Here is a 27,047-nt window from a genome sequence, read left to right on the forward strand (position 1 = left end):
GACCTGCGCTTCAGGTTGCCGAGGCCCGTGGGCCGCGCTCAGCACGATGCCCCCGGCGCTGCTCCTGCGGCTGCTGCTGGCGGTCTCCGCAGCGGCGGCCAGCGAGCCCGGGACGGCGCTGGCCCCTGCCACGGGCGACGCCACCCTGGCCATCGTCTTCGATGTCACCGGCTCCATGTGGGACGACCTGGTGCAGGTGATGGACGGCGCCTCGCGCATCCTGGAGCGCAGCCTGAGCCACCGCAGCCGGGCCATCGCCAACTATGCGCTGGTGCCCTTCCACGACCCAGGTAGCGCCCCCACGGGTGCCCTCCCCTGACCCAGAGGCGCCCACCGCGCCCCGTCCGCGCCCTGTGGCAGCGCTTCATCGCCCGCCCGCCCGCCGGTGGTTGCAGGCGCACCTGGACGCCCAGGGCTGCGCACAGGCGGGGCGCCTTCTCAGCACTGCGCAGCCCACCCGGGCACCGGGGCAGGCCCGACACCGCCCCGTCCCGGTCCCGCGCCTTGCGAGGTCAGGCGACTGGCAGAGAACTGGGGGGCGCTGCGTTCAAGTGCTGCGCAGCCACCTCCTGGCTGTGCGACTTGGGCAAGTGACCCCACCTTCCCGAGACTCACTTTCCCCGGTGGTGACACGGGGTGAGAACTGCCCCCAAAACTGCTGAGCCGTTGAAAGGAGGCATCGTGGCCGAGCCTGGCACACGACGAGCCTTTGCGTTTTCACTTCTGTTAATTCTTAGGATTCGCGCTCAGCCCGGGCTGGGAGGCCAGGAGAGCCGCTAGGCCAGGTGAACTCACTCCTGCCCGGCTGGCCGGTCACCTGTTTCCCAGGGAAAACAGCAGCTCCCGCGGGCCAGGTCGCCTCACTCACAGCCCTGCTCCCACGGCCTGGTCCCCACGCCCCAACACCTGTCCCCTCCAGCCCCTAACTCTCAGCTCAGTGTTGGGTCACGCGTTTGACAAGGGCCCCTGGGAGACCCCACTGTGGGGCCTTTCGGGAGAAACAGCTGAGGATGGTTCCCCACGTTCCTCTGAGCGCGAGGACGGCTTCCCCCCAGCATTTCTCAATTAAAAAATTCGGACTAACAGCACCGCGGGGGAGGGGAGCACGCGGAGCACCTGCCTGCCCACCTGCTGACCCTCGTTACTGTTTCACTGTTTGCTTTATCTCGTTGCGCCATCGACCCACCCACCTTTCTATCAGAGGGTCGCTTTAGAAAGCCAAACTGAACAATTCAGCTTGCAAAATTGTACTGCAAAGTGTTCTTGTGCCGAGAACCCCACAGCGCCCAGGCTGTGAGGCAGTCAGGCCTGTGGGAAGAGTTTGCCCCCGTCACTCAGCATTACTCCGGATTCTGGAAGGATGGGCAGCGGTGGGTGTGACCCGGCCCTGTAGTCCTCGGCTGAGGGTGAAGGTCCCTCCGCTTCCAGGAGCTCCGGTTCCGGAGGGTCCCGAAGCCCAAAGCCCAGAGCCAGGGAGCCAGGAAGATATTTCTGGGAGCATCCAAAGCACAGCTCCCCCCTCAGGGGCAGGGGCAGTCAGGTGGGGGAGCTGGGAAGATGTGAGGTGTGTCCTGGGCCTTCTGCTCAGACACAGGTCACCCCTCCCCCCCAACTCTCTCCCTTCTGGATCATTCTTGGGCTTCCAATGCCACCCCCTTCTCTTACACTTGGAGAAACTGAGGCTCAGGACATGGATGGGACTTACCCCAGGCCACCTGCCAGGGTGATGTAATTTGTCCCTAAAATGCTGGGCTGCAGTTGCAGGGCAGGGGAGCAGCCTGTTGGACCCCGACCTGGCGTCCCGGCTGGGGCTCCCTCGGGCTGTCCTCACCGCCCCCTCTCTGGTCATCGGCTTCCCTAAGCCCCCTTCCAGCCCCTCCTCTCCTGTCCTCCTGGGTGCTGAGCGGGTGCAGGACTCTCCAGCCTTCACCCCATCCCTGTGAAGCAGGGAACCAGCCCTCCTCCCTCCAGACAGGCACCCCCAGGTCCAGGCATGTGTTTATGGAGCCCCTGCTGTGTGCACAGCCTTGTGAGCCTCCCAGGGTGAAGGGGCAGGAGCCAGTGGCTGCTGGAGACGGGACAGACTGAGAGGAGAAAGTGGCCGGCGCTGGTGCAGGTGCACTGAGGGCTCCAAGCATTTCCCTGGCCGATGCCAGGCGCTGGGGACCTGGGGAAGCCGTGTGCTTCCTGAGCTCGCTGGGTGGCGGCTGGCATGTGGGGACCGGTGTGTGGGAGGAGGGCTGAAATGGGAACGCGGGAGAGGCCAGATGGGTCTGGGCTCTGACTTCGGGACTGAGGATCTGGAGCGCGTAGATTTCCTTCTATGGGCTGTGAGCTGCCACTGCAGGTTCCGAGCAGGGATTGGAGCTGTGGTGTAGGTTTAGCTGTGTCTTTTGAATCAGCCAATGGCATCCCTTTGGTGGAAGGGGAGCTGGAGAAATGGGGGTTTTAGCTGATTCTGCCCCCCCCCCCCGGGCTGCGTGCCTGCAGGAGCCTCTTCAAGGAAAGCCCCATCCTAACCCCCAGGACCTGCCTCTGCGGGGCAGGTGTCAGAGGTTCTGGGCTGCTCTCGCGCGGAGATAAACCAGGACCTGCGCTTTGGCAAGGCGTTTTCAAGTGTTTAAATGAGAAAAGTGGAAGGTTCCCAAACTAGCGAGTTAGAATTTTGCTAATGGTTTCATTTTGGCTGAAAACTTGATTGTTTTCAGTGTTTCCCTATTAAAATACTGCAGAAGCACCTCGTCTTTTGTCTGCATCTTTGATTTTTTTTTTTTTTTTTAGGATTAAGTTTCTCCAAGTGGAATTCTTAGGACATTTTTAGCACACGGAGTAGGTGGACGATCCTTCAAATTGTTTTACAAAATGTTTTGAGAGTTTAAACGTCTACCAGAAGCATTTGAGGGGCTGTTGCAGAGAAGCTGTGCCTACCACTGGGAATTAGGATAAAAACATCCCCCCCCCCCCAATTCAAAAGATGGAAAATGTCATCTTCTTGCTTCCATTGCTAGTGAGGTTCAGTGTGTTTTCACGGTTCATGCGATTGTTTTTGGTGTGAGTCTCTTTTGTAAATGTGGGTTCCTTTTTCCACTGGGTTTTTAGTGGTTTTCTCATCCGTTGAGAGGAGGACGTGATATTGATGATATTAACTGGATTTTGTTATGTGGTTAGTATTTTTCCTGGTTGGTGGCTTTTTGCATTGTTCGTCATTCCTAATGTTCTGAAGTTTAAATGTTTATGTTTTAAGTCTTAAATACAGTGGAATCTGCAGACGTATCCCTTTGTAATTTCTTGACTTTCATGCTTACAAAATACTTTTTTTTCCCTATCACAAAATCAGTTAGGTACATGGTCTAAGCTTTTTCATTTATTTTCTCTTTTTCTTGTTGTATTTAATTCTTTAACCTGAAATTTAAAAAAAACTGATGCATGGTGTAAAAAATAATCTACTGTAATTGTTTTAGAATGGAATAATTAATTGGTTAGATACATTCGGTTGAATAATCCTTTCTTTTTTATTCATTTGGATCCTGCCTTTATCTCAGATTACTTTATTAAGAATTTGTTAATGATTATTTTTTTTTTATCCTCTCCCCTAGGATATGCTTTTTTTTTTTTTTTAATTTTAGAGAGGGAAGAAGGGGGAGAGAGAGAAACAGCGATGTGAGAGACAAACATCAATCAGTTGCCTCCCGTGTGTGCCTTGACCAGAAATCAAACAGCAGCCTCTCTGGTGCCTGGGACGAGGCTCCAACAACAGAGCCACCTGCCAGGACCTCTGATAAGCATTGCCCTGGGCTTCCCGTCCTGTCCCCTTGGGTGGCAGTTCTCCTGGGAGCACATCATTGTCACCATTTGGCTTCATCCTGTCTACTAAGCGGGCACACCCTTCCTTGTATTCTTTTTTCTTAAAATAAAATTCATGCCCTAGCCGGTTTGGTTCAGTGGATAGAGCGTCAGCCTGCGGACTCAAAGGTCCCAGGTTCGATTCCGGTCAAGGGCATGTACCTTGGTTGCGGGCACATACCCAGTAGGAAGTGTGCAGGAGACAGCTGATCGATGTTTCTCTCTCATCGATGTTTCCAACTCTCTATCCCTCTCCCTTCCTCTTTGTAAAAAATCAATAAAATATATATTTAAAAAAAAACTCACCCCCCCACCCCCAGCTTTATTGAGGTGTAATTGATACATTCTCTTGGGCTTGTTCACAGTGTAGAAGTGTTGACTCGATAGACTTGTAAATCGCAAAATGATTAAGTAGCGTTAGCTAATACCTTCATCCGTCACTTAATTATTTCTTTTTTTTGCAGCGAGAACATTTAAGATCTGCTCTCTTGGCAACAGTCATGATGTGACACGGTCTTACTGACTACAATCACACGCTGTACGCTAGAGCCCCAGAACGTACCCATCTTATCATTGGACGTTCGTCCCCCTTGCTAGCAGCTCCCCGTGTCTCCCCGTCCCCCAGCCCCTGGTAAACACCCGGGCTGTGTCTATGAATTAGGCTTTTTTTAGATTCCACATAGAAGGGAGACCATAGAGTATTTGTCTTTCTCTGTCTACTTATTTCACTTGGCACAGTGCCCTCCACGTTGGCACAGACAGGAGTTCCTTCTCCTAGCTTCATCTATTCATCAGTGGGCAGTTAAAAAATTTTCATCAACTCTAAATTTTAGAACAGCCGTAGATTTATAGAATTATTGCAAAGACAGTACAGAAAGTTCCCAGTTACCCCACAACCAGTTTCCCCCGTTATTAACATCTTATGTTGGGCATTTATCACAATGAAAGGGTCGATAAAGATACGTTTTTTTAGTAACTAAAGCCCGTTCTCTATCCACATGTCTTCAGTTTTTCCTTAATGTCGTTTTTCTGTCCCAGAATCCCACCCAGGGTCCCACGTTATGTTACGTTCTCATGTCCCCTTAGGCTCCTCTTGGTTGTGACAGTTCCTCAGACCTTGCTTTTGACGAGCTTGACCAGTGTTGCTCTGATGGTTGGTCCCTGAGCTGTGGTTTGTCCAATGTTTTTCTCCAGGCAGACTGGGCAGTGGGAGGAACATTCTCATCACATCATATTGAGGGCACGTGCTCTCAAGATGACTTCTCACTGTTGATGTTGACCTTGATCACCTGGCTGAGGTTGGCAGGTGTCTCTGCTGTGAAGTTACTTTATTTTTTTTCTTCCCTTTCCATACTGTCCTCTTGGGAGGGCAGCCCCTATGTGAGCAGGGGATGGAGCACGTATATAAGTCATGTGGATTCTTCTGTATGAGAGACTTCTCCCTTCTCTCATGTAGTTATTGGTTCAGTGTGGCTCACGGATATTTACTGTATACTTTGGGCTATCACCTAATACTGCCTTATTTAGTTGCTCAATATTTCCCACCTGTGGTCATCAGCAGCTCTTGCCCCTGGCTCCCGTGTGCCTTTGACACACCCCATTGTTGTATATATATATTTTAAGCACTTTCTTACTTTCTGGCACTACGAGTTGGTCCAGATTCATTTGATACATGTCCTGCCCTGTCCTGGGATTAGCAATTTCTCTCAGGCACCCTGGTTCTTTTTATAGTCGTTTTAGAAACGAGGATCTGCGGGCTTGGGGTGCTGGTTGCTGCTAGGGTGTCATTGCTGCTAGAACATAGCTGAGAGAGCAAGAAGGTAGATGTATGTCGAACCGGTGCCTACATCTGTGTCTATAAATCTCTACGCAATGGTCTGTACCCACGTTAAGCTGAACATGAGTTCCTACCGATGCCTCCAAGTCTATGTCTATGTGGATTGTTCTGACCTCCTGCCCTTGCTTATCGATGACCTTCCATCCCCACAGGGACAGACCCTCCACTCACGTAACTGCTCCCTCCCAGCGTGCTCGTGGGCCGGTGTCAGCGCTGTCCGCTCACACCCACGGAACAACTTCGCTGAGTGGAGTCCAGTTCTTTTGCCTGAGTCCGAAGGCTACTCATTTCCAGAGTTCCCGAGGCCAGTACCACGTTCATGTTCTTTCTGTCCCTCTTCTTCGGTTTCAAAATATTCGTGGACACTTCTTCTTTCCGATGAAAAATAGAAAAACTCAATCAACTCCCCCCCAAAACGCTTACCATGATGTTGCTTGGAACGGCGTTCATTCTTGATTAGGGGAAGAGTTGTCATTTTTTAAAAATGTCGATTGTTTCCATCCCGGACACATGCCTCTCCCTTTATCCACAGATTTCCTTCTTTTAGTGAAGATTTATAGTCTTTTCTCCCTCCACCCATTTCTTTTTAAAATCATCTCTAAATATTTGGTTTTTCTGTTACTATTTTGACCACGAATTTCTTTCCCATTACATTTTTTGCAAATGAGTATTGCTCGCATGTTGGAAAGCAATTCATTCTCATAGATTTATTTTGCTTCCAACTTTCTTAACTGAAGTTTTTTTTTAAACTAGTTCTATTTTTTGTGTGTGTAATGTCTTGAGTTTTTTAGGTTGACAGGCGCAGCCTGTCCAAATTATAACGCTGTCTCCTCTCCCCGGTCAGAGGTTTCCCCGCTAGAAATGGGTCGTGGTGTCACCGGCGGGAACTCCGGGGTCACTGCAGAATAACGGGGGTGTCTGGGCCGCTCTCGCCCCACTCGTGACCTCTCACTGTCCTGTGATGTCGCCCTTGTCTGTGGTTTCCTCACCAGGTGAAGGACATGCTTCCATTCCTAGTTTCCTAAGGGTCACGCAAAACAGAAACACCCCAAAGCAGGAACAAACCCACGGGGATGGGCGCTGACTGTTGGCCCAGCGCTTCCCGTCTGTGCTGAGCTGGTCTCCTGCTGACCTGTGGCTGGAGTTCCTTGTTTTGAACTCTTTCCACATCCCTTGCACGCGCCCTGCTGGGTCGGCTGGTGGATGCTTCTTTAAGATACGGCTGGGTGTGACGCGCCAGTGTTTTAGTTAGAGTTTTGCATTTTATTTCAATGCATAGAATCAATAAGGGCTATTCTTTCTCTGTGTTCTTGTTTTAGTATCCAGGCTTAGCTCTTTCAGTTAATGAATTCAGTTCCCGTCCATATTGCAAAATTAGTACAACCTTGTAAATATTCCACTAATTCTACTCTCAAGGGATGCAAGCACTTTTTAATAGTGTTGTGTCCTTGCAGATCGTGTGTGTAATTCACTCACGTACATATATATCCCCTTACTTTTTTTTATTATATAGAAAATGGATTGTACTGTGCATCCTGCTTGCAGCTTGCTTTCCCCCCGACATGATGAATCATAGATTTCTTTCTCTATCAGGAAATAGAGACCCACCTCACTGTTTTGTTCTGTTTAAAAAAAACAAAACACTTTTTAATTTCAGAGAGGAAGGAAGAGGGAGAGAGAGAGAAGCACCAGTGATGTGAGTGAATCATTGATTGGCTGCTTCCTGCACGACCCCCACCAGGGATAGAGCTCAAACCCGGGTGTGTGCCCTGACTTGGAATCGAACTGGGACCTTCTGGTTCATGGGGAGACGCTAACCACTGAGCACACCAGCTGGGCCCACTTTACTGTTTTTAATGACCACAGAAGGCACTACCGAAGGGACCTCAATTTATCTTAGTCTTACCGGGATTTACCCAGTGATTCCCACATGGTGGCAAATGGGTGGCTTTCTGTTTCTCTATAATAAACGCATACACATTTGCAGACACGTCTGTAGGCGAGGGCCCCAGAAATGCAGTCGCCTTATTAAAGCCTCTGGTCATTTTCAGTTTTGACAGCTGTCACCAAACCGTCCTCCACGCACACGGCACCGTTATGCCCTCCTGCCAGCAGAGTATGAGGCTGCGTCTTGCCCACACCTCTGCTGCACCTGGGGACCTCACGCTCCCCTTTTTGGTGAAGGTGGTAGGTGAGCAATGTGACCCCGTTCAGTGTTTGATTGTCGGGGAGTCTGAGCATCTCCCCTGGGCCCCAGGTCCGCCGCCAGCTTTGCTCGGTGGTTTAATCAGCCAGGGGCGTGGGTGCAGCAGGCAGAGCAAACGTGGTCCGTTTACAGACCCGCCTGTGAGCTGGGGCGGCCCGGCTTCTGGCTGCACGGTCTGCGGGGGGTGTGTATTGTGACCTATTACCCAGCTTTTCATCATGAAATAGACACGATCAGTCTTGCCCTGAGGGGAAAACCCAGCCCCTTGGCCCCGGTGCTTCTCCGCGTGCAGGCTCGGAGGTCTGAGCTGTGCGCTGCTCCGAGGATGGCTGCCACATCTGCCCAGCTGTTTGGCGCATGCCTGCCTCCAGTCACGAACCTCCCTCCCCCGCAGGATCGGGCAGGAGGGACTGGGAACAGGTTCCCGGGTGGTTGGGGAGCTTGGATCTGGGCTCAGACAAGCCCTGGTCTGAACCCATCTCTGCGGCTTCCTTGTTGTTCGACCTCGGCAGCCCTTTTGCCGCCTGGGCCTCAAAGTCGCGTCTCTGACATGGGGGTGATGTAGACTTCGTAGGTTGCTGCACGTTTTTTTCTGAGTGAGTGCATACAAAGTGCATAGAAGAGAACTGGGGGCTTCGTAAATATTAACACCATCATCATCATCACCATCGCCACCATCACCATTGCCACCGCCACCAGTGCTGCAGGCAGTATGTGGCTTGTGGCAAAGGGCACAGGCTTGGAATCAAACTCGGGCATAGTTCTAAGTTGAATCGAGTCCTCACACAGTTCCAGTCCCCTCTGCGTCCTCCGCATGTGACTTTATTTGGAAACGGGGCGATCGGAGATGTCCTGATTAAGATGAGGTCATACTGCAGTGGAGCGGGCCAGTGTGCCCGAGGGCCTTATAAGAAGCGAAGGGACAGAGGCAGACCAGGGAGGAGGCCCCGTGACAGCCGGCAGAGTTGGAGGGATGATGTGTCTGCAAGTCCTGGAACAGTTACCTTGCCAAGTAGAACCGTGGCCAGAGTCGGCTCCCTGTGACCCTTCTTGATCTTCCATGAAAGAAAGCACAACAACCTTCAGCCCTCAACTCCCCCAGCAGGAAGCACAGAGACGGCAGAAAAGGGGGAGGGGGATCCTTCCAACTGGAGGACGTTTCATTGATGATAACCCACAGTCCCAACTCCATTTCTCACGTTGCTGCAAAGCGGGAGAACGGCTCCAGCGCTGGGAGCCGTCGGGACAGGCTGGCATGGATGACAGTTCATGACGCGGGGCACAGGGCCCACAGTCACAGCCGCGCCCTGCGGCGCCTCACCCGGTGTGCAGCCCGCCAGCGGTCGCTGCTGATTCCTGAGCAGGGTCACGTGAGCAAAGCCGGCACCAGGATGGTGGTTCCACCTTGGCAGGTGGACGGACCAGAGGCGGGGACACCTGGGAAGGGAAGACAGTAACGAGGTGACTGAATTTGCAACCAGAGTCTTTACGAACGGCCTTGTCTTTGACCCAGACATTCTGCTTATGGGCTTCCCTCCAAGGAAACGAACTGGCGCTCACATGTGAGGTATGGGAAGACGTTCTCGGTGACATCGTTCGTGATAAAAATTGGAGAGAAGACAAGATGGGATTCGGCAAGCCCGTTATTAGACATTTACACAAAGGAAGGCCTTGGCAGCCGTCACAGGTGATTTTGAGCCGAGGACTTGGCCTCCTGGAAAGATGCTCACAATATGCTGTTCAGTGAAAAAAAAAAAAAAAAGTTAAAATAGTGTGTTATTTACACTTACATAAAAGTCTGCTTACAGGGGTCTGCACTTATGGAAGATTGTGGGGAGCAGCTACAGTGTTTGGACAGGTTCAAGCCTCGGACTAATGAGAGGGCACAGTCCTCTCATGGCCACGTGCAAGTCCCAGCTTGGAGGGCAGGGCCCTCCCAGCACAATTATAGCCAACAGCTATGGTTGTGAGCTTGAACCTATGGTCCGAACACGTGGCCCCACGTGCCTGAGTGATGTGGACTTGATAGAGTTCAGGTGCATGTAGTTGAGTAGGCTCGAAACCCAGGAGAATGTTGTAAACATCTTGACCACGCCCTTACTTTGCCTCGTGGCATCTGCTATAAAATAAAGACACGGCTTGTGGTCCCTGGCGCTGTCTCTCTCCATCCGGGTCCCATCCATCCTTTACCGCCCCCTCTCAGGGTCACTGAACCAGGCTGAGCTGGCGTGGCACATAAGGTGCCCTGGGGCTGAATATGCCATGGCCGTGCCAGCTTGCTACAGAAGATATACGTTTACAAATAAGCATACAAGTTTTGAAGGTAAGATGTAAAAATAGGACGATTTCTGGTTGGTGGGATCCCCTAGGCCAGTGATGGCGAACCTTTTGAGCTCGGCGTGTCAGCATTTTGAAAAACCCTAACTTAACTCTGGTGCCGTGTCACATATAGAAATTTTTTGATATTTGCAACCATAGTAAAACAAAGATTTATATTTTTGATATTTATTTTATATATTTAAATGCCATTTAACAAAGGAAAATCAACCAAAAAAATGAGTTCGCGTGTCACCTCTGACACAGTGTCATAGGTTCGCCATCACTGTCCTAGGTAGTGGTCGGCAAACTGCGGCTCTCCAGCCACATGTGGCTCTTTGGCCCCTTGAGTGTGGCTCTTCCTAAGCCTTAGGAGTACCCTAATTAAGTTAATAACAATGTACCTACCTATATAGTTTAAGTTTAAAAAATTTGGCTCTCAATAGAAATTTCAGTCGTTGTACTGTTGATATTTGGCTCTGTTGACTAATGAGTTTGCCGACCACTGCCCTAGCGTGTCTGCCTGTCCAGGATTTCTGTGTCCAGTGCACAGGGGGTAGGTGTCAAGCGCTCAGATTCTGGAGTTGTGCAGACCTGGATGCCTGTCCCAGCTCTGCCGCTTCCTGGCTGTGTGTCTTTGGGCAGGTTCTTAACCTCTCTGGGCTTCCGTTTTCTCTCTGTAAAATGTGCCTGAGCGTTGGACCTGGGGTGCCAGGGAGGACGCCTGAGCTCATCCTCAGGGCGCATCTCAGCACGTGGCCTGGGGCTTAGTAAGTGCGGAGTCAACGTGTCACCAACGCCACGCGTGAATTTACATGCATTTGTATTATTATGTGGCAAAGAAATCACAAACGTTGGGTAAAATGATGGCTTTTCTCGGTCACAGCAGGATTTGAGGACTCATATGGAGCAGGGCTGTCCTTGCCTGTCTGCCTCCCGTGAGGCTGCGGGCTGGAGCGTGGACAAGAACTTGTTCGTGTCAGCAGGGCCAGCCCCGTTCGCTGAGCCTCCGCCCGTGCCAGGCTCCCTGCCAGGCGTTGCCCTGCCTCCTGGCTGCACTGCCTCCTCGCCCTGGTCCTCAGCGAGGATGGTATTCTCCGCCTCGCGTTGCAGATGGGGAGACGGAAGCCAGGGACAGTGAAGCAAGCGGCGAGAGGCCCCGTGGCCAGTGCAGGGTGGAGCCAGGAGTCCAGGCAGCTCCGTCTGAGGTCAAGGGCCAAGAGCTTGGCTGCAGGCATTGCTGTTCAAGGGGGGAGGGGGCGGCGGGCGCAGGGAAGGCTCGGTGAAGTCCAGCGCAGGCACGGAGGGGGGTGCTGGGCGTGATGAGCAAATGCAGAGCACAGAGGCTGGGGCCTCCGGGGGTGACTGTTAGAGTGTACGGCCGACCAGCTGCGGTCTGGACGCCTCCTCGATGGTGGATGAATGCTGGGTAATTCCACTGGCTTCCTGCTAAGGTCTGCCAACCAGTTAATACATGTGGGGACTTTGGGGTGACTAGAATTTAGAATTCTTAAACTAAAAAATATTCCATTGCTAGAGTTCACCAAGAAATCAAATGAACAATTTTTCTTCTTTTTTAAAAATATATATTTTTATTGATTTCAGAGAGGAAGGGAGAGGAAGAGAGATTGAAACATCAATGATGAGAAAGAATCATTGGTCAGCTGCCTCCTGCACGCCCCCTACTGGGGATCAAGCCCGCAACCAGGGCATGTGCCCTGACTGAATGGAACCGTGACCTCCTGGATCATATGTTGATGCTCAACCACTGAGCCACACCGGCCAGGCAACAATTTTTCAGAGATCAGATGTCTGAAAAACTTTGCAAATCCCTATTATCCACATGGCCAGCTCGGCCAGTTGAAAGTCTGGTCCTGTTTCTGTGTCTTTCAATTACTGCCATTGGGGGTGGGGGGGATTTTTTTTTACTAGGAAACATTTCAAATACATACAAAGTAAGCAGAGAGTATAATGAATTCCCACATACGCATCACCCCATGTCACCGAGTATCAGGAAAACGCTGCCATTCTTGTCTATACCTCCTCCCACCCACCACCCTACCTCCCCCCTCCCCCCAGGGATCATTTTTATAGTTCGTTTCTTACGAGGTGAAATTTACATACATTGAAATGCACAAGTCTCCGCTTCCCATTCTGACACGGATGCAGCCGGGGAACCCACACTCCTATCACAATATAGAACGTCTCCTTTGCGCCTCCCTGCCCCCCAGACACCCTCTGTCCTGGTTTTTTCACCTTAGGGGAGTCTGCCTGCTCCAGAACGTTCTATAAATGGAACCGTGTCGTATGCATGCTGTGTCTGGCTTCTCTCCTGCAGCGTGACGTCTGTGAGATTCACCCATGTGGCTGCCTGCACTGGTAGCCTGTTCTCTCCTTGGGAGCAGCATGTGATGATGTGAACATACCGGAGTTTGTTTATTCATTCACCAGTGACGGGCGGCTGGCTTCTTTCCATTTCGGGGCTCTTAGGAGCACAGCTGCTGTGAACATTTGAGCACATGTCTGGTGGACGCGTGTTCTCATTTCTCTTGGGTAAATACCTGGACGCGGAAGGACTGGGTCGTGCGGCAGGTGCACGTTGAACGTTTTGGCGATTTCCATCCGTCTCCCGGAGTGGCTGACCGTTCTGCGTTGCCACCGGCCGTGGGTGCAGGTTGCAGTTGCTCTGTGTCCCCCCAGCGTTTGGTGCAGGCAACCTTGGTCGCTGGATTCTGCTCTTTTTAAATGAGCTAATGTACGGGTGGAGTTTCTGGGAGATGTTCCCCTGGCTGATCAGCGGGGTGTTGCACGGTTGCTGGGAGGTCCAAGACACGATGTGCTCGATGCTGTTTCTTTGTCTTCCCAGAATTCCTTCCCCACCAATGATGAGGGAGGTTCCTGGGGGCGTTGGGGTCACAGAAGATGGGGCACTGCGGTTGTGAGGGGGGAGCTGGGCTGCCCGTGCCTCAGCTCTGCACCCCCCTGGAGCTCCGGGCCTGCTTGGAGCACGCAGGGGGCCGAGCGGCCTGGCCCCCTTACAGGCCTGGAAGCTGCTCCCTCACCACGTCCTGTCTTGTGGGGGGTCTCTGAGGCCCAGACCTCGGCCCCTCTCACCACGGGGAGCACATCGTGGAACTGCCGCCCCTGAGAGTCCACGCCCACCTGGCCCCTCTCTCTCCCCCGCAGATGTTGGCCCTGTGACCCTCACGGAGGACCCAGCGGTGTTCCAGAGGGAGTTGAGAGAACTCTACGTGCAGGTGGGCTGTCCTGCCCCTGGCTGCTGGCTCTCTGGGCCTTTCTTCCCGGGCCCTGCTACCTGCCTCCCAGCTCTGCCCGGGACCTGCACCGTGTGCCTGGGGGGTCCTTCCTCTTATTCGGTGACCAGGTACCTGTAGGAGGAGGCCCTGTGCCTGGCACATAGTAGGTGCTTATGATTTAGTGAATGGACAGAGGGGTGGCAGGAGGGCGTGGTAGCTGAGAGGATCCAAGAGGTTCCAGTTCAGACCCCAAACCCAAGCTCCAGACCGGGCCAGCTGCCCCGTGGCCACCTGAGCTTCTGTGCTGCACTGCACACCCTGGTTCAGCATCTGTCCTCCCCCACCTCACCCGCCTCCTTCGAGACCAGGAGCTTCCTGAAGGCAGGGACCCCAGGGCCCAGAACAGGGCCTGGACAGAGAGGGTGAAGGTGGGGTGAATGTGTGAGCCCAGGAGAGAGGCGTTTACTGTAAAAGAACCACGTGCAGACCTGCTGCTGGCTGGGCTGCAGACCCGGGTGGCACAGGGCCGGCTCCCTGCTCCAGAGAGCGCCCGGCTGGTGGCAGGGAGGGGAGGCAGGTGTGTGTGTGTGTGTGTGAGTGTGTGTGTGCATTTGGGATGCATTCAGGCCAGGGTACACAGAGGATTTAGGGAGGCAGTTTTGAGTGCTTTCCCAGTGCCCACCTCTCCTCCTCCTGGCCTCCCCTCTCCCCCTCAGTCCTCCAGGCCTTGGCTGACACGTGGCTTCTTTGGGGCCTCTGTTTCATGTCCCCGTGCTCCCTCCCTCCTCCCGCATTTGTAACACTCATCACGATGGTAATTAAATCATCGTGTTGTGCTTATTGATGTGGCGTCTGCCTCCCACACCAGAGCCCCTGGGAGGGCCCGTCACTCTTGCACGGCTCCGTGAATGAATGATGCTGAGCATCTAAAGTGAAAGCCGGTGGGTGCTGCGTTGTGTGTCAGGATGGGGACTGACCGGGCGCCTGGCCTAACAGGACAGAGGCAGCTCAAGGGATCCCCCCTCCTGCTGGTTTCGGAGGTGCTCCTAGTGGGTCCCCCTAGGGGAGGTGGGCAGCAGCTGCTGACACGCCCTGTCCTCCAGGGAGGCGGTGACTGCCCCGAGATGAGCGTGGGGGCCATCAAGGCCGCCGTGGAGGTCTCCTACCCCGGCTCCTTCATCTTCGTCTTCTCAGACGCCCGGGCCAAGGACTATCACAAAAAGGATGAGCTTCTGCGGCTCCTGCAGCTGAAACAGTCGCAGGTGAGCGAACCGCCCGGGGCTTGCGTGGGGGGACTCGTGGGGAGCTGGGGTCTCCAGCATGGGCACCCCCGAGCCCCGACAGCAAAGTCCGGGTGCTTCTCGTCCACCACCCGGGGTCCAGCCTCCGCCAGCCACGCCGGCCAACCCCCAGCCCCGAGCTGGTCTGGTGAACTCCAAGTGTGTGCTCATGCGCTGGGTCCCCGCCCGCCAGGGCCCGCGCCTCCCCGGGGAGGCCCGTCCTTGACAAAGCCCACACCGCTCTGGCCTTACACACCCTGTCAGTGTCCGCACCATCCATCTTCCTCCTGGCGTCGCCTCTGCGCCCGTCTCGGCCGTGGATGCGCGGCGCCCTTTTTCCGTTGTCTCAGGACCTGGAAGCCGAGCGGGGCCCTGGCTGTCTGAGGGGTGGGGGAGGGCTGTGGTGGGAAGGCAGAGGGCTGCTGCTGGACATCCGGGGGCTGGGACAGCTGCTCTGTGGTCCCATCGAGGACAAGCTCGGTTCTTCTAACTCTGCAGCCTCCGGGGCCCCTCGGAGCAGAGTCGATTTCCATTCCCTTCCTTGTAAGCTGAATACCCGCTCCGGTTCATGGAGCACCGTCGTGTTCCCGGGCCTGCGCCGACCCCTTGCCCTGCGCCGACCCCTTTGGCCTGCGCCAGTCCTGACCCCGCACCCCCCGGGGTGGGTGCTCTTCTCCCCATTTTACAGATGGGTCACCTGAGCCCAGAGAGAGGGAAGGGCTCGCCCCGTCCCTCCTCCCTGTTTCGTCCCTGCCACTTGCGGCCGAGGAAGGTGGCCGGGGAGCCATGAGCCAGGCTGTGTGTCCCTCTTCCAGGTGGTCTTCGTGCTGACCGGGGACTGCGGTGACCGCACGCATCCTGGCTACCTGGCCTACGAGGAGATCGCTGCCACCAGCTCTGGGCAGGTGTTCCACCTGGACAAGCAGCAGGTGACCGAGGTGAGCCTCCCCTGACATCCTGTGTCTCCGGGCGTCGGGTGGCCATCACAGGTGAGCGGTGCTGAGTGCGGGGCTGGCCACGGTTCGGATTCACTCAGGTCGGCACCGACCACGTGTCTGCGTCCTTGTCTCGTTCTCGGACCTGTGCCTGCCCTTCCTGTCCCCCGCTCCATCGGCCACCCAGGGCTCCCCCCGCTTTCCCTCTGCCCCACAAGGCCATTCCTTCCCAGGAGCCAGAGGGGTCCTTCCAGGACCTGCCAGGCAGTTTTCACAGGCAGGAGCAAGAACACTCCCTTCCGTGGTGTAAATCCTGCCTTGGCTCCCTTCGCGCTGCCCCGGGAACTCGCTGAGCAGAGCTGGAAAGGGACGCTCACGCCGACGTTCTTGAGCCCGTGAGCTGGCTCCAGCATCCCGCTGGATTGGTCTGAAACAGATCCCACACACAGGCCCTCCTGCTGTCCCCTGGGAAGGTGCAGACCTCGTCTGACCGCTGCCTCTCTGTTCCCTTCACCTGGGTTCGCCCCTTTGCCCACTGTCCCCGCCCTGCTGGCCTCTGCTATTTCTGCAGGGCCCCTGTCTTTCCTACCCCAGGGCCTTTGCTTCTGTGCCTTGTTCTCTGCACTCTGCCTCCTGGCTCCTGCTCATCTTCCCAGTCTTAGCGGAAATACGCCTCCTCAGGGAGACCTTCTGACTGCCCGTCAAGATTAAGTCTCCTTTCCTGCTCTCCCCGGGCGGCTCTGCATCACTGTAATTTTACAACCGTGAGCTCCCCGAGGCTGAGCCCGGGTGCTACTGTATCCCCAGCACCTCGTCCAGCCACCGGCGCAGAGCAGGTGCTTGGTAAATGGCCGGGGAGTGGACAGACGGGGTCCCTTGTGCCTGAGGCCCTGGGAGGAGAAGGCAGCCCCACGTCTCCTGCTGGAGAGGGTTTCTTGTCTTGTATATTTGTGTTCTGAAGGGAACGGGCCAGGCGTGTTTGGATTAGCGTCTTAACTCCCTGTTGGCAGATGGCGTCCATGGTTCTCTGCGACACATTAGCCTGTGATTTTTGGCTTGTCCGTCTATTCTGGCCCGGAGCCGGCCGAGTCAGGGTGGAAGGCATTTCACAGTGTGGGGATGGCTTGGTCCTGTCCTTGTTTTGGGGGGAGACCTGCTTGGGCAATTGCAGGGGAACTGGGTTCCTGCCAGGGCCACCGGCGGGTGGGCGAGGACGGCTTGCCCAGGTGTGGGGCTGGGAGCTCCCCCCCCCCCCCCGTTCTCTCCCTTGAGGCAGGGAACCTGTACAAATCCACCCGTTCATGGCCACGGTGCCAGATTTCCTGCCCGGGAGCCTGGCTGGGCAGCGCTCAGTGGGACCGCCGACGGCTAGGATTAGCCGCCTCCGGGTAGGGGCCTGGATCCCTCTCCTTCCTGGACACACAGCTCTGCCATTTGTTAGCTTAATGCCTTGGACCTGGCCCCTTCCAGATGTTCCCAGACATTCGGCAAAGCCTGGGAACGCGGCCGGGCAGCCAGGGCTGCGGTCATCCTTCCAGGAGGGGGACGGGGCCTTCGGCCCAGCCAAGGCGCTGCAGCTGGGAGGAGTCGCAGAAGCTGCAGCAGCCCCGCTGTGTGCAGCAGGCCTCCTACCTGTTCAGAGCGGGTCCAGCGTGGCCGGGCGACACTTTCCGCGCTCCCGCCGCCCCTGGCTGACTGCGCACCTACTATGTGCCAGGGCAGCCGAAGGTGCTGGGCACAGAGGGATCTGCGTCCGGCGCAGGTCCCAGTGCTTTTGAGCATGGAGCTTTCTCCAGTTGTGGGGTTAGCCTCACGGAACCAGGGGTCCCCTCCCCCTGGCCAGGGGGATTTGCAGCCTTTGCCATCCCGTAGCAGACGGGGGAGGCGGGCAACACGGCCCCGGGGCCTGTCCTGAAGGAGGCAGTTCTGATGGAGACTGAGCTGGGTCCCAGCAGCCACTTGCCCCAGCACAGCTGTCCTGCAGGCTTCCCACCGGCTCAGTACACCGGGTCAGAATCTGTGGGCAGTCCCATCAGCCTGCAGCCTGCCTGGGCCCTGGGAAGTCCCGTGCGGGGACCCAGACCCTTCCCCTGTCTGGCACCAGCAGGTGCTAATATGGAAAGTGCCCAGATTCTGTGCATCCGCTCGGCCAGGGGAAAGGTGAGGGCCTTCTGGGACAGTCGGGGGGTGGGGAGGTCCTGCCCAGGTGGTTCTGATTAACGGATCAGGAGGCACGGGCCCCGGAGATGACTTCATCCTGGACCCTTCCCAGAGGAGGAGGTGGGGGAGCGTCAGGGCCACACGCTGGCTCAGACTCCAGCTGCCACCCGTGGGCAGTGTGCCCCGGAGCACAGCGGGAGCCCCTCTGAGCCTCCGTGTCCTTGCGCACAGCGGGGCTATGAGAGCCCCCGCCTGGTGAGACGGCAGTGAGGGCGCAAGGAAGCCGCGCGTGGGAAGCCCTGGGCGCACGGCCCGGCCGCGGGAGCCCTTGGCGAGGGTGGGCGACGGCTGTGACTGCGGCCCTGTGCTCGGGAAAGCAGGGCCTGGGACAGGTGCCCGGGGTGCCCCGTTGGCAGGGGCTAGCACTCTCCCTTCATCCATGCCCACGAGCTTCCTGAAGCCACAGGGCCCAGGATGGGGCCCTCAGTGTTCCAATCTGTGGCTCTGAGGCCCATTCGGGCCCTGGCTTCCCCTCTCTGCTTCTTCAGCTGCCTTGGCTGTCAAATGTTGTGGGAGGAGCCTTGGGGACGGCGGATCTGCCTGGAAGGGCTGACCAGCAGCCATCTGGCCGGGGGAGCAAGCCCAGGTTCTTCATTCCTTCCCCACCAGGGACAGAGATGAGCCCCGATGCACTGCTGGCTCCCAGGCCCCCGGTCCCGCTAACATCTGGAAGCCATTGCTTTCACCAAATAAACACCAAGCTTGCTGGATGCAGGCTCTCTTCTCGGAAGGCTCCCTGGGTTCCACTCTGAGCCCTGGGGGCATCGCGGGGGCCAGAAGGCCTTGCCCCCAGGCTTGACCTCAATATGGGCAAGAGGGTCAGCCCATCTCCCCCCCCCCCCAGACCTCCCCAGCTCCTGAGTGGTGATGTGCTTACAGGGCAGGCCCCGTGGGCAGGCCGCCTCCTGGCGAGGTCACTGGCATTCTGTCCCATCTCAGCCCTCCCCATGGCTCAGTAGCCTAAACTCCTGGGCCTCTTTCCCTAAACAGAACATTCGAGAATGAGCTTAAAATAACAGTTGCAACACGGTAGCGGTGTGACTTGTCTGGGTAATTGTCCGCTGTGCTGCCACCGCCTCCTGGCAGCTTTGCTCAGTGATGATCCCCCCGACCCCTGACAAGGCCTGGCCCCGGGGAAGACTGGTCACAGAGCCGTTCCCGTGCCGCTGGGGGAGTTGCCTCACTGACTTCGCCAGCTTCTGTCCATCTGGGAGCCCTGGCGGCGGCTTCCTCCCGGCCGCCCCCGCACGGATGAAGAATGTTGGTGAAGACAGGTGGGACCTTTTCAAGAGAAACATTACTTCGAAGGCAAAACAAAAGATGGAGTAGCTCCAGGCCTAGAAACAGATGCTTTTCCAGAACACCGCATTCTTAGCCCTTGTTAACTTAAATCTGGCTATAAAGTCTAGGCACACAGGTTCTAGCTCAGTCTAAACAAATCATATACATTTTCTAAACCTTGGGCAATTCTTCCAATTCCGTGCCTTTCCCTGGGAGATCGATGGGAGGCAGAGCTAAAGGAGAATGATTCAGAGCAAGCATGGCCAACAGATAGCATGCGAGACACCACTTCTAATGTCATATCCATGGCAGACATTGCTAATCAATCACAGAGCTGTTTAAAATTGAGGCAGGATGTGGCTTCTTATTTCTTCTTCTAACAGTATTCCAGGAAGCCGATTCCTGTTGATTAGAGTTGCCAAGCAACAGGCTACCACTATGGTTGCTCAGATATATAGAAAGAGGGTGGGGCAAAAGTAGGTTTACAGTTGTTGGTATGGAAAATAATACAATGTGTATTCTTTTTTTTTTTTTTACTTTAATAAATTACTACGAAGCCCTGCCTGTTGTGGTTCAGTTGGTTGGGCATTGTCCTGTATCGATGAGAGAGAGACATCGATCAGCCGCCTCCTGCACATCTCCTACTGGGGATGTGATCCCTGGTAAGGGGCAGCCGATCGATATTTCTCTCTCCCTCTCCCTTTATCTTTAAAAATCAAACCCTAGCCGGTTTGGCTCAGTGGATAGAGCGTTGGCCTGCGGACCGAAGTGTCCCAGGTTCGATTCTGGTCAAGGGCACGTGCCTGGGTTTTGGTTCAGTTGGTTGGGCATTGTCCTGTGCACGGAAGAGTTGCTGGTTTGGTTCCCCGTCAGGGTACATGCTCAGGTTTGGGGCTTGATCCCTGGTAAGGGGCAGCCGATCGATATTTCTCTCTCCCTCTCCCTTTATCTTTAAAAATCAAACCCTAGCCGGTTTGGCTCAGTGGATAGAGCGTTGGCCTGCGGACCGAAGTGTCCCAGGTTCGATTCTGGTCAAGGGCACGTGCCTGGGTTTTGGGCTCAGTCCAATGTGCAGGAGACAGCCAATCAATGATTCCCTCTCATCAGTGATGTTTCTATCTCTCTCTTCCTCTCCCTTCCTCTCTGAGATAAATAAAAATATATATATTTAAAAATCAATAAAAAGTCTTTAAAAAATTACTGTGAAAAATGTCAAAGATATAGAAAAATAAAAAGAACTTAGGTACCAGCTAGATCCAGCAATTAACATGTTAGCTCCACCTGCTTCGTCTCTCTGTATACTTTTTGCTGAATGATGACACCTTATCCATAAATAATTCAGCATGGATATTTAAAAAATAGCCTACAATATTATCGAATTAAGTGTACTTTGCTAGTTTCATCTGATGTTGAGTCCACATTCAAATTTTCCTCAGAATGTCTTTTTGTTGTTGTTAATCTTCACTCGATATTTTTCCATTGATTTTTAGGGAGAGGGAAAGTCAGAGAGAAACATCGATGTGAGAGAAACACATCGATTGCTTGCCTCCTGCACGCGCCCCGGCCAGGGCTCGGGCTGGGGAGGAGCCTGCCACCGAGGTACGTGCCCTTGACCGGAATCGAACCCGGGACCCTGTGGTCTGCAGGCCGAGCTCTGCCCACTGAGCCAAACCGGCTAGGGCCCTCAGAATGTGTTTATAACCGTTTTTGCCCGATGGGACTTCATCACGGGCGGTGCATGTCGTCTGGTTGTCATGGCTACGGAGCCCTTTACATCTGGAGCAGGCCACCCTCTGTACATGCCACCGGCTTGTCGACGAGGCACCGCCTTTACAATGTCCCGTGTTCCGGTTCCAGCTGATGGCTTCCTTATGGCGTGAACTGTGTCTCCTATATTTCCCCTGAACTGGGGGTTAGCGCTACACGCCTGTCTAGATGGAGGCCAGCAGGTTTGGCAGGAATAGTTCATAGCTGGTGCTGTGTGTATTCTCTATTACATCACACCAGCAGGCGAATAATGTCTGACTGTCCCACTCTTCCTGGAGAGAAGCGTGATTACTGGGTTGGGGTGTCGACAGCCAGCTCTCCGCATCGGGAGGCCATGCGTTCCCGTGTGACTCAGGTGGTCTGTGGGGTAGCGCTGGGGCTGCATGTGGACGTCCAGCTCCCCATCGCCCTTTCATCCGCGGTGTGAGCTTCCACCGAGCATGCGCGCCCGGAACACTTATTTCACGAGGGGCTGCAAAACGATGATTTCCTAACTGCATCATTCCTTCCGCGTTAACCAGCGGGCGCTCTTCCAGGAAGGAGGGCTTTTGCTCATCGGAAGGAAGGGTTTGGTTTGTCCGAAGCCCAGTTCCGATCAGAAGGGCAGGGATCACCCTTAGTTCTTTCTCTTTAATGAAGAAGTCGCCTTCACTGGTGACAAGTGAGGTTTTACTGTTTTGAATTTTGCACTTCTTTTTGAGTATTATTATGGGCATGTGGGTCACATAATGCAGTGTGTTTTGATCGATTACTGTTACTCTATTTGGGGCTCAAATTTTTCTAAATTTAGCCAGTGGGGCTTCTGCAAGCTGGTGGCCGTGTCCTCTGGCTGTGTCCCGTTCGTCTTCGAGGACTTCCTCGCTTTATGGAGTTATCGGCTGCCTCAGGTTTGCATTGTACATTGCCTGCCCCGGACTCAGAATCAGCCATCTCTCCAAGGAACCCTAGTTCAGAATGGTATTAGGTTCTAATTCACTCCGAGTGGATTTAATATATATATAGATATGTGTGTGTGTGTGTGTGTGTGTGTGTGTGTATAATTGATTTCAGAAAGGAAGGGAGAGGAAGAGAGAGATAGAAACATCAATGATGAGAGAGAATCATTGATCGGCTGCCTCCTGCACACCCTGGGGATTGAGCCCGCAACTGGGGCATGTGCCCTTGACCGGAATCAGACCCAGAACCCTTCAGTCTGCAGGCCAGTGCTCTATCCACTGAGCCAAACCGGCTAGGGCTGGAGTGGATTTATAGAGAATGAGGCGCCTGCAGTTCTCTGTGACACTTGGCTATCAGAGAGAGTCTGGGCGCAGAAAACATGAACCTCCTCAGCGCTGTGCTTTACCCTACAAGTCCCACAGACCAGCCTCCCAGTCGCAGTGAGAGGCTGGCAGCTGGAAGCCGCTCCACGAAGGTTTCTTTGCAGGTCCCTTTGTCCTCAGTGTGCCCCCCACTGAGCACAAGTTCAAACCCTGGGTTTTCAGCTCAATGGAGGTTAACTTTTTCTCTCTGTGGTCATGGTACCCATCCCTCATCCGGTCAGGGGCGTGTGCCCTGTGTTTCAGTTTCAGGGTTTGCACAGGATGCTTCCTGACGTAACTTGGAGGGAAGGAGAGGTTCCGACGGGAGGGGCTGCCCCTCTCCCTCTTTCCTGGTTTTCTGGCTGGGACCTGGGAGGCTTGGCTGCTGCAAGGAGGAGGTGTGAGCTGGGAGTGGGTGCTGGTGGAATTGAGGGAGCCGTCTGTCTACAGGGTGAACCTGGGGTGGGTGCTGGTGGAATTGAGGGAGTCGTCTGCATCCACAGGGTGAACCTGGGATGGGGGATGGTGGGTGTGGTCTGAGGCCCCTAGGGGGGTGATGGTGAACTATGTTGGTCTGGGGCAGTGGTTCTCAACCTTCCTAATGCCGCGACCCTTTAATACAGTTCCTCATGTTGTGGTGACCCCCAATTTCATTGTTACAAATTGGACATAATTAAAGCATAGTGATTAATCGCAAAAACAATATGTAATTATATGTGTGTGTTCCGATGGTCTTAGGCGACACCTATGAAAGGGTCGTTCGACTCCCAAAGGGGTCGCGACCCACAGGTTGAGAACCACTGGTCTGGGGCAAGATTCCAGATCTCCAGGGTTCATCTGTGTATAGGAGGCATCAGGAGGGCTGCCTGGAGGAGGTGATGGGGGCCATGGAAGTTGGCCAGGTGAAGGAGGGAAGAGTCTTCCCAGCAGAAGGGCACTCCTTGCTCCTTCCGTCCAAGCTGAGTCCTCTGGATGCCTCAGTTCAGGTGTCACAGCTCTGAGCCCACAGGCTGGGGATGTGGGTAATGCTCTGAATTGGGGCTGGTGGGGCTCAGGGGGGTGTGGGGTGCCCTCCAGATGACCTGGAAAGCCTGTATGCTGCCCAAAACCCATGGGGGAAGCCAGGTTCTGCACACAGCTGGCAGCCTGTTAAGGACCCACCATCAGTGGGCCAGACACACGTAAGACAAGGTAACATGTTGGCGTCAGCTTCTCACACCTGCCTCCCAGGTGCTGAAGTGGGTGGAGTCAGCCATCCAGGCGTCCAAGGTGCACCTGCTGTCCACGGACCACGAGGAACAGGGCGAGCACACGTGGAGGATCCCCTTCGACCCCAGCCTGAAGGAGGTCACCATCTCCCTGAGCGGCCCGGGCCCCGAGATCGAAGTCCGAGACCCGCTGGGTATGTGCGCCCCTCCTCTTTGGCCCCAGGATTGAGCTGGGAGTCAGGATGGGACAAGGAGAGAGACCTGTGGTGGCCCCTGGACACAAGGCTCCGGGAGCAAGGAGGGTGGGGGGTGCCAGGTGGGGGGCAGAGAGGGTCCATGGTGGGTGAGGAAGCAGGAGGCCGGGAGAAGCCAGGTGAGGGGAATTAAGATGAGGACAGTCCTGGGATGGGAGGCTCCCACGGAGTCCTTCCCCACAGTAGCCTGGCGGGTCAGTGAGGGCACGAATTAGTGGCACGTAGTACAGATGGGAAGCTGGGGTTCAGGGAGGTGGTTTGGACCTGGCCACCTGGCTCCCCGATGCTCCGAGGATGTCATGAGAACCTCAGGCTATAGGCCAGGAGTGCATCCCACACCTGGGGAGGGGGAGGGGGGGCGTGCAGAATGAGGGGGAGGCCCCAGCACTGCCAAAGGCCTCTCGTCAGTTTCTCTGGGAAGCCTGAGGCTGGTGTTTGGAGAGCCACGGGTTCCTGGGGATAGGGTGGGCCTCTGTCGCCCCCCGGGAAAGTGTTGGGGACTGAGAGTCACTGGGGCTTCCACAGGGAGGATCCTGCAGAAGGATGAGGGCCTCAACGTGCTTCTCAACATCCCTGACTCGGCCAAGGTGGTGGCCTTTAAGCCGGAGCATCCTGGGCTCTGGTCCATCAAGGTAGGGGGCACTGGGTTCCCGGGCTGTGGGGAGCCCAAGCCGCATGGACTTGAGACACCATCTCCTTCCTGCCTGGCCTGGGGAGCCTGGGGTCCTGGGGAGCTGAGGGCTGGAGCTTGGGTAGTGATGTGGGCATATCAATAGAAGTAAAGGGTCAAAAACAGAGGAGGGGTATTCTGCTTTGTAGCCGTGAGAGGAAGTGGAGTGGTTTGGGTTAGTTAGGGGATGTTTATGAAGGACGTGGAGAAATGACTTGAGCGTCCTGAGATGGGAAACAGAGCCCTGTCCAGGGAGAAGGCACAGAAGAAGCAAGGGTGACCTCGGGGGAAGGCTTCGAGGAACAGTCCTGGCAGGTCGGGTCGGCACTCCTGGAGCTGGGGTGTGGGGGTCGAGGGCCCCGGTGACGTGGGCCTGGGCTTGTGCTAGGTCTACAGCAGCGGCCGCCATTCGGTGAGGATCACGGGCATCAGCAACATCAACTTCCGCGCCGGCTTCTCCACTCAGCCCTCTCTGGACCTCAACCACACCATCGAGTGGCCCCTGCAAGGTACATGCTCCTGGAGCTGCCCTCTGAGGGGTGGGGCTTGCCTGTGGGAAACAGTGGGAGCGCTGGGGGCCGACTGTGAGTGAGCGGCTGTGGAACAGGTGGCCCAGGCTGGGTTCCCACACCACGGGGCCAGGCCCCAGCCCAGGTGACATAGTGGCCATTTCCCTTTAGAACAGTGGTTCTCAACCTTCTGGCCCTTTAAATACAGTTCCTCATGTTGGGACCCAACTATAAAATTATTTTCATTGCTACTTCATAACTGTAATGTTGCTACTGTTATGAATCGTAATGTAAATATCTGAGATGCAGGATGGTCTTAGGCGACCCCTGTGAAAGGGTCGTTCGACCGCCAAAGGGGTCGAGACCCACAGGTTGAGAACCGCTGCTTTGGAACATGCTCCACTACTGAGTTCACACCTTCCCCTTCTTCTGGGTCAAAACTTGTTTACCAAGAGCCTGGCTCCTCCAGTTTCCCGCTTTGACGCTGTGTGGAGTGGAGGTGATGCAGCCTTGGGGGCCCACTGGCGGGATGAGCAGTGGCATTTCAGGACCACGGACAGGAGCAAGCCCCCCTCTCTCCTTGTCCCACCTCCCCGTGTGAATGTCCCAGGGAAGGGAAGGTGAGGTAGCTGGTGAAGGAGGACCAAGTGGGCTGATCCCTGGCCGATTGACCGATAGACCGATAGACCTAGGGCCGCTCCTTGGGGAGGATCATGGAGCCCAGCACAGATGCCAGCACCTCCTCCCTCGCCCTTCCCTCTGCAGGGGTGCCCATCTCCCTGGTGATCAACTCCACGGGCCTGCAGGCCCCTGGCCGCGTGGACTCGGTGGAGCTCTCACGCAGTTCAGGGCAGCCCCTCCTGACTCTGCCCACGCAGCTGCTCTCCAACGGATCCGCCCATCAGCTGTGGGGTGGGCCGCCATTCCATGCCCCCGAGGAGCGCTTCTACCTCAAGGTGAAGGGCGAGGACCATGAGGGGAACCCCCTCCTTCGTGTCTCTGGAGTTGCCTATCGTGGGGTGGCCCCAGGTGAGTGAGTGGCTCTTGCCACCCCTAGATTTCTGTCTCAGTTGCCAACCCATTTCTTCTGGGAGCCCTCCTGGTTAGATTAGATTACGGAGTGTGTTCATTGATTTCTGTGGGTAGCAAGCTCTGCAAGGATTATGCTGAGTACTGAGATGCTTCCGATGTAGCCCTCAGCTCAGATACGTAGTACAAAGTCATCCTCCACCCATGCATTCATCTATTTATCCATACATGCATGTGTCCATCGTACCCACTCATCCATCCAGACATCTACCTACCCATCCATCCATCCATCCACCCACCCACCCATTCATCCATCCATCCACCCATCCACCCACCCATCCACCCAGCCATCCATCCATCCATCCATCCATCCATCCACCCACCCATTTATTCATCCAAATATCCACCCACCTGTCCATTCAACATTTCATTTTGTGTCATTCATAATGTGGACACAGCAGTGGGCAGGGCAGTGGGTATGGGTTTGGTCTTTTGTTATAATCACTGTATAATCATGACCTTGCTAACACTAATTTAGCCATCATTTTGAGCACTTCCCTTGGGGCAGTCCTGGGCCAAGCCCACTTGCCACACATTCGCTCCTCGAATGCTTATAACATTTCTGAGATGTGTTTCCATTTTATAGATGAAGAAACTGAGGCCACCAAAACAAATAATTTTAGGAAAAAAAAAAAAAAGAAACGAGGCCACCCACCTCCCAGGGGTGCTTGGAAGGTTCCATAAGCTAATGCACATGAAGAGAGGCTCGTGGGGCCGCTCAGGGTCTGCGCCCAGGATGTGGGGATTGTGGGCCATGCTGGGTTGGTTCCCACACCTGGTGGCTTTCTGCTGGTTTTCTGTGTGTCCCTGAGGTCTCACATCCCGTCTGGAAGCTTCCAGAGGGCAGGGTGGAGTCTCTGGCTTTCCAGCTCTGTCTCTGGGCCTGGCAGGGGCATCTCAGTTCCCTGGCCACTGGCTTCCATACTGGGCTCCACTCCCTCCTGCCCACTCCCATGTGGCGGCCTGGGAGGAGCTCACAGAGGTGGCTGTCACTGACATTCCAGGTCCTTGCTGGGGATCTCAGCGAGGGGCAGACTCCTCTGTCCACATCACTGGGGGTGGGGGGGCAGGCGGGGG

At 55.1% G+C, this 27,047-nt stretch overlaps 1 protein-coding gene across 1 annotated transcript in view; it reads left to right on the forward strand.

Annotated features, from left to right (window-relative positions):
* Positions 1-46: 46 nt before the first annotated feature.
* HMCN2 (hemicentin 2) overlaps positions 47-27,047 on the forward strand; it is a 32,165-nt gene continuing 5,164 nt past the window's right edge. Inside the window, exons 1-8 of the mRNA XM_014447036.2 lie at positions 47-290; positions 13,389-13,459; positions 14,563-14,721; positions 15,555-15,677; positions 23,471-23,642; positions 24,228-24,334; positions 24,761-24,881; positions 25,647-25,910. Of these exons, the coding sequence (XP_014302522.2) occupies positions 47-290; positions 13,389-13,459; positions 14,563-14,721; positions 15,555-15,677; positions 23,471-23,642; positions 24,228-24,334; positions 24,761-24,881; positions 25,647-25,910 (1,261 nt within the window). The remainder of the gene's footprint in view (positions 291-13,388; positions 13,460-14,562; positions 14,722-15,554; positions 15,678-23,470; positions 23,643-24,227; positions 24,335-24,760; positions 24,882-25,646; positions 25,911-27,047) is intronic.

Source organism: Myotis lucifugus, unplaced genomic scaffold (genome assembly GCF_000147115.1).
Source record: "Myotis lucifugus unplaced genomic scaffold, Myoluc2.0 scaffold_605, whole genome shotgun sequence".
Taxonomy (NCBI): domain Eukaryota; kingdom Metazoa; phylum Chordata; class Mammalia; order Chiroptera; family Vespertilionidae; genus Myotis; species Myotis lucifugus.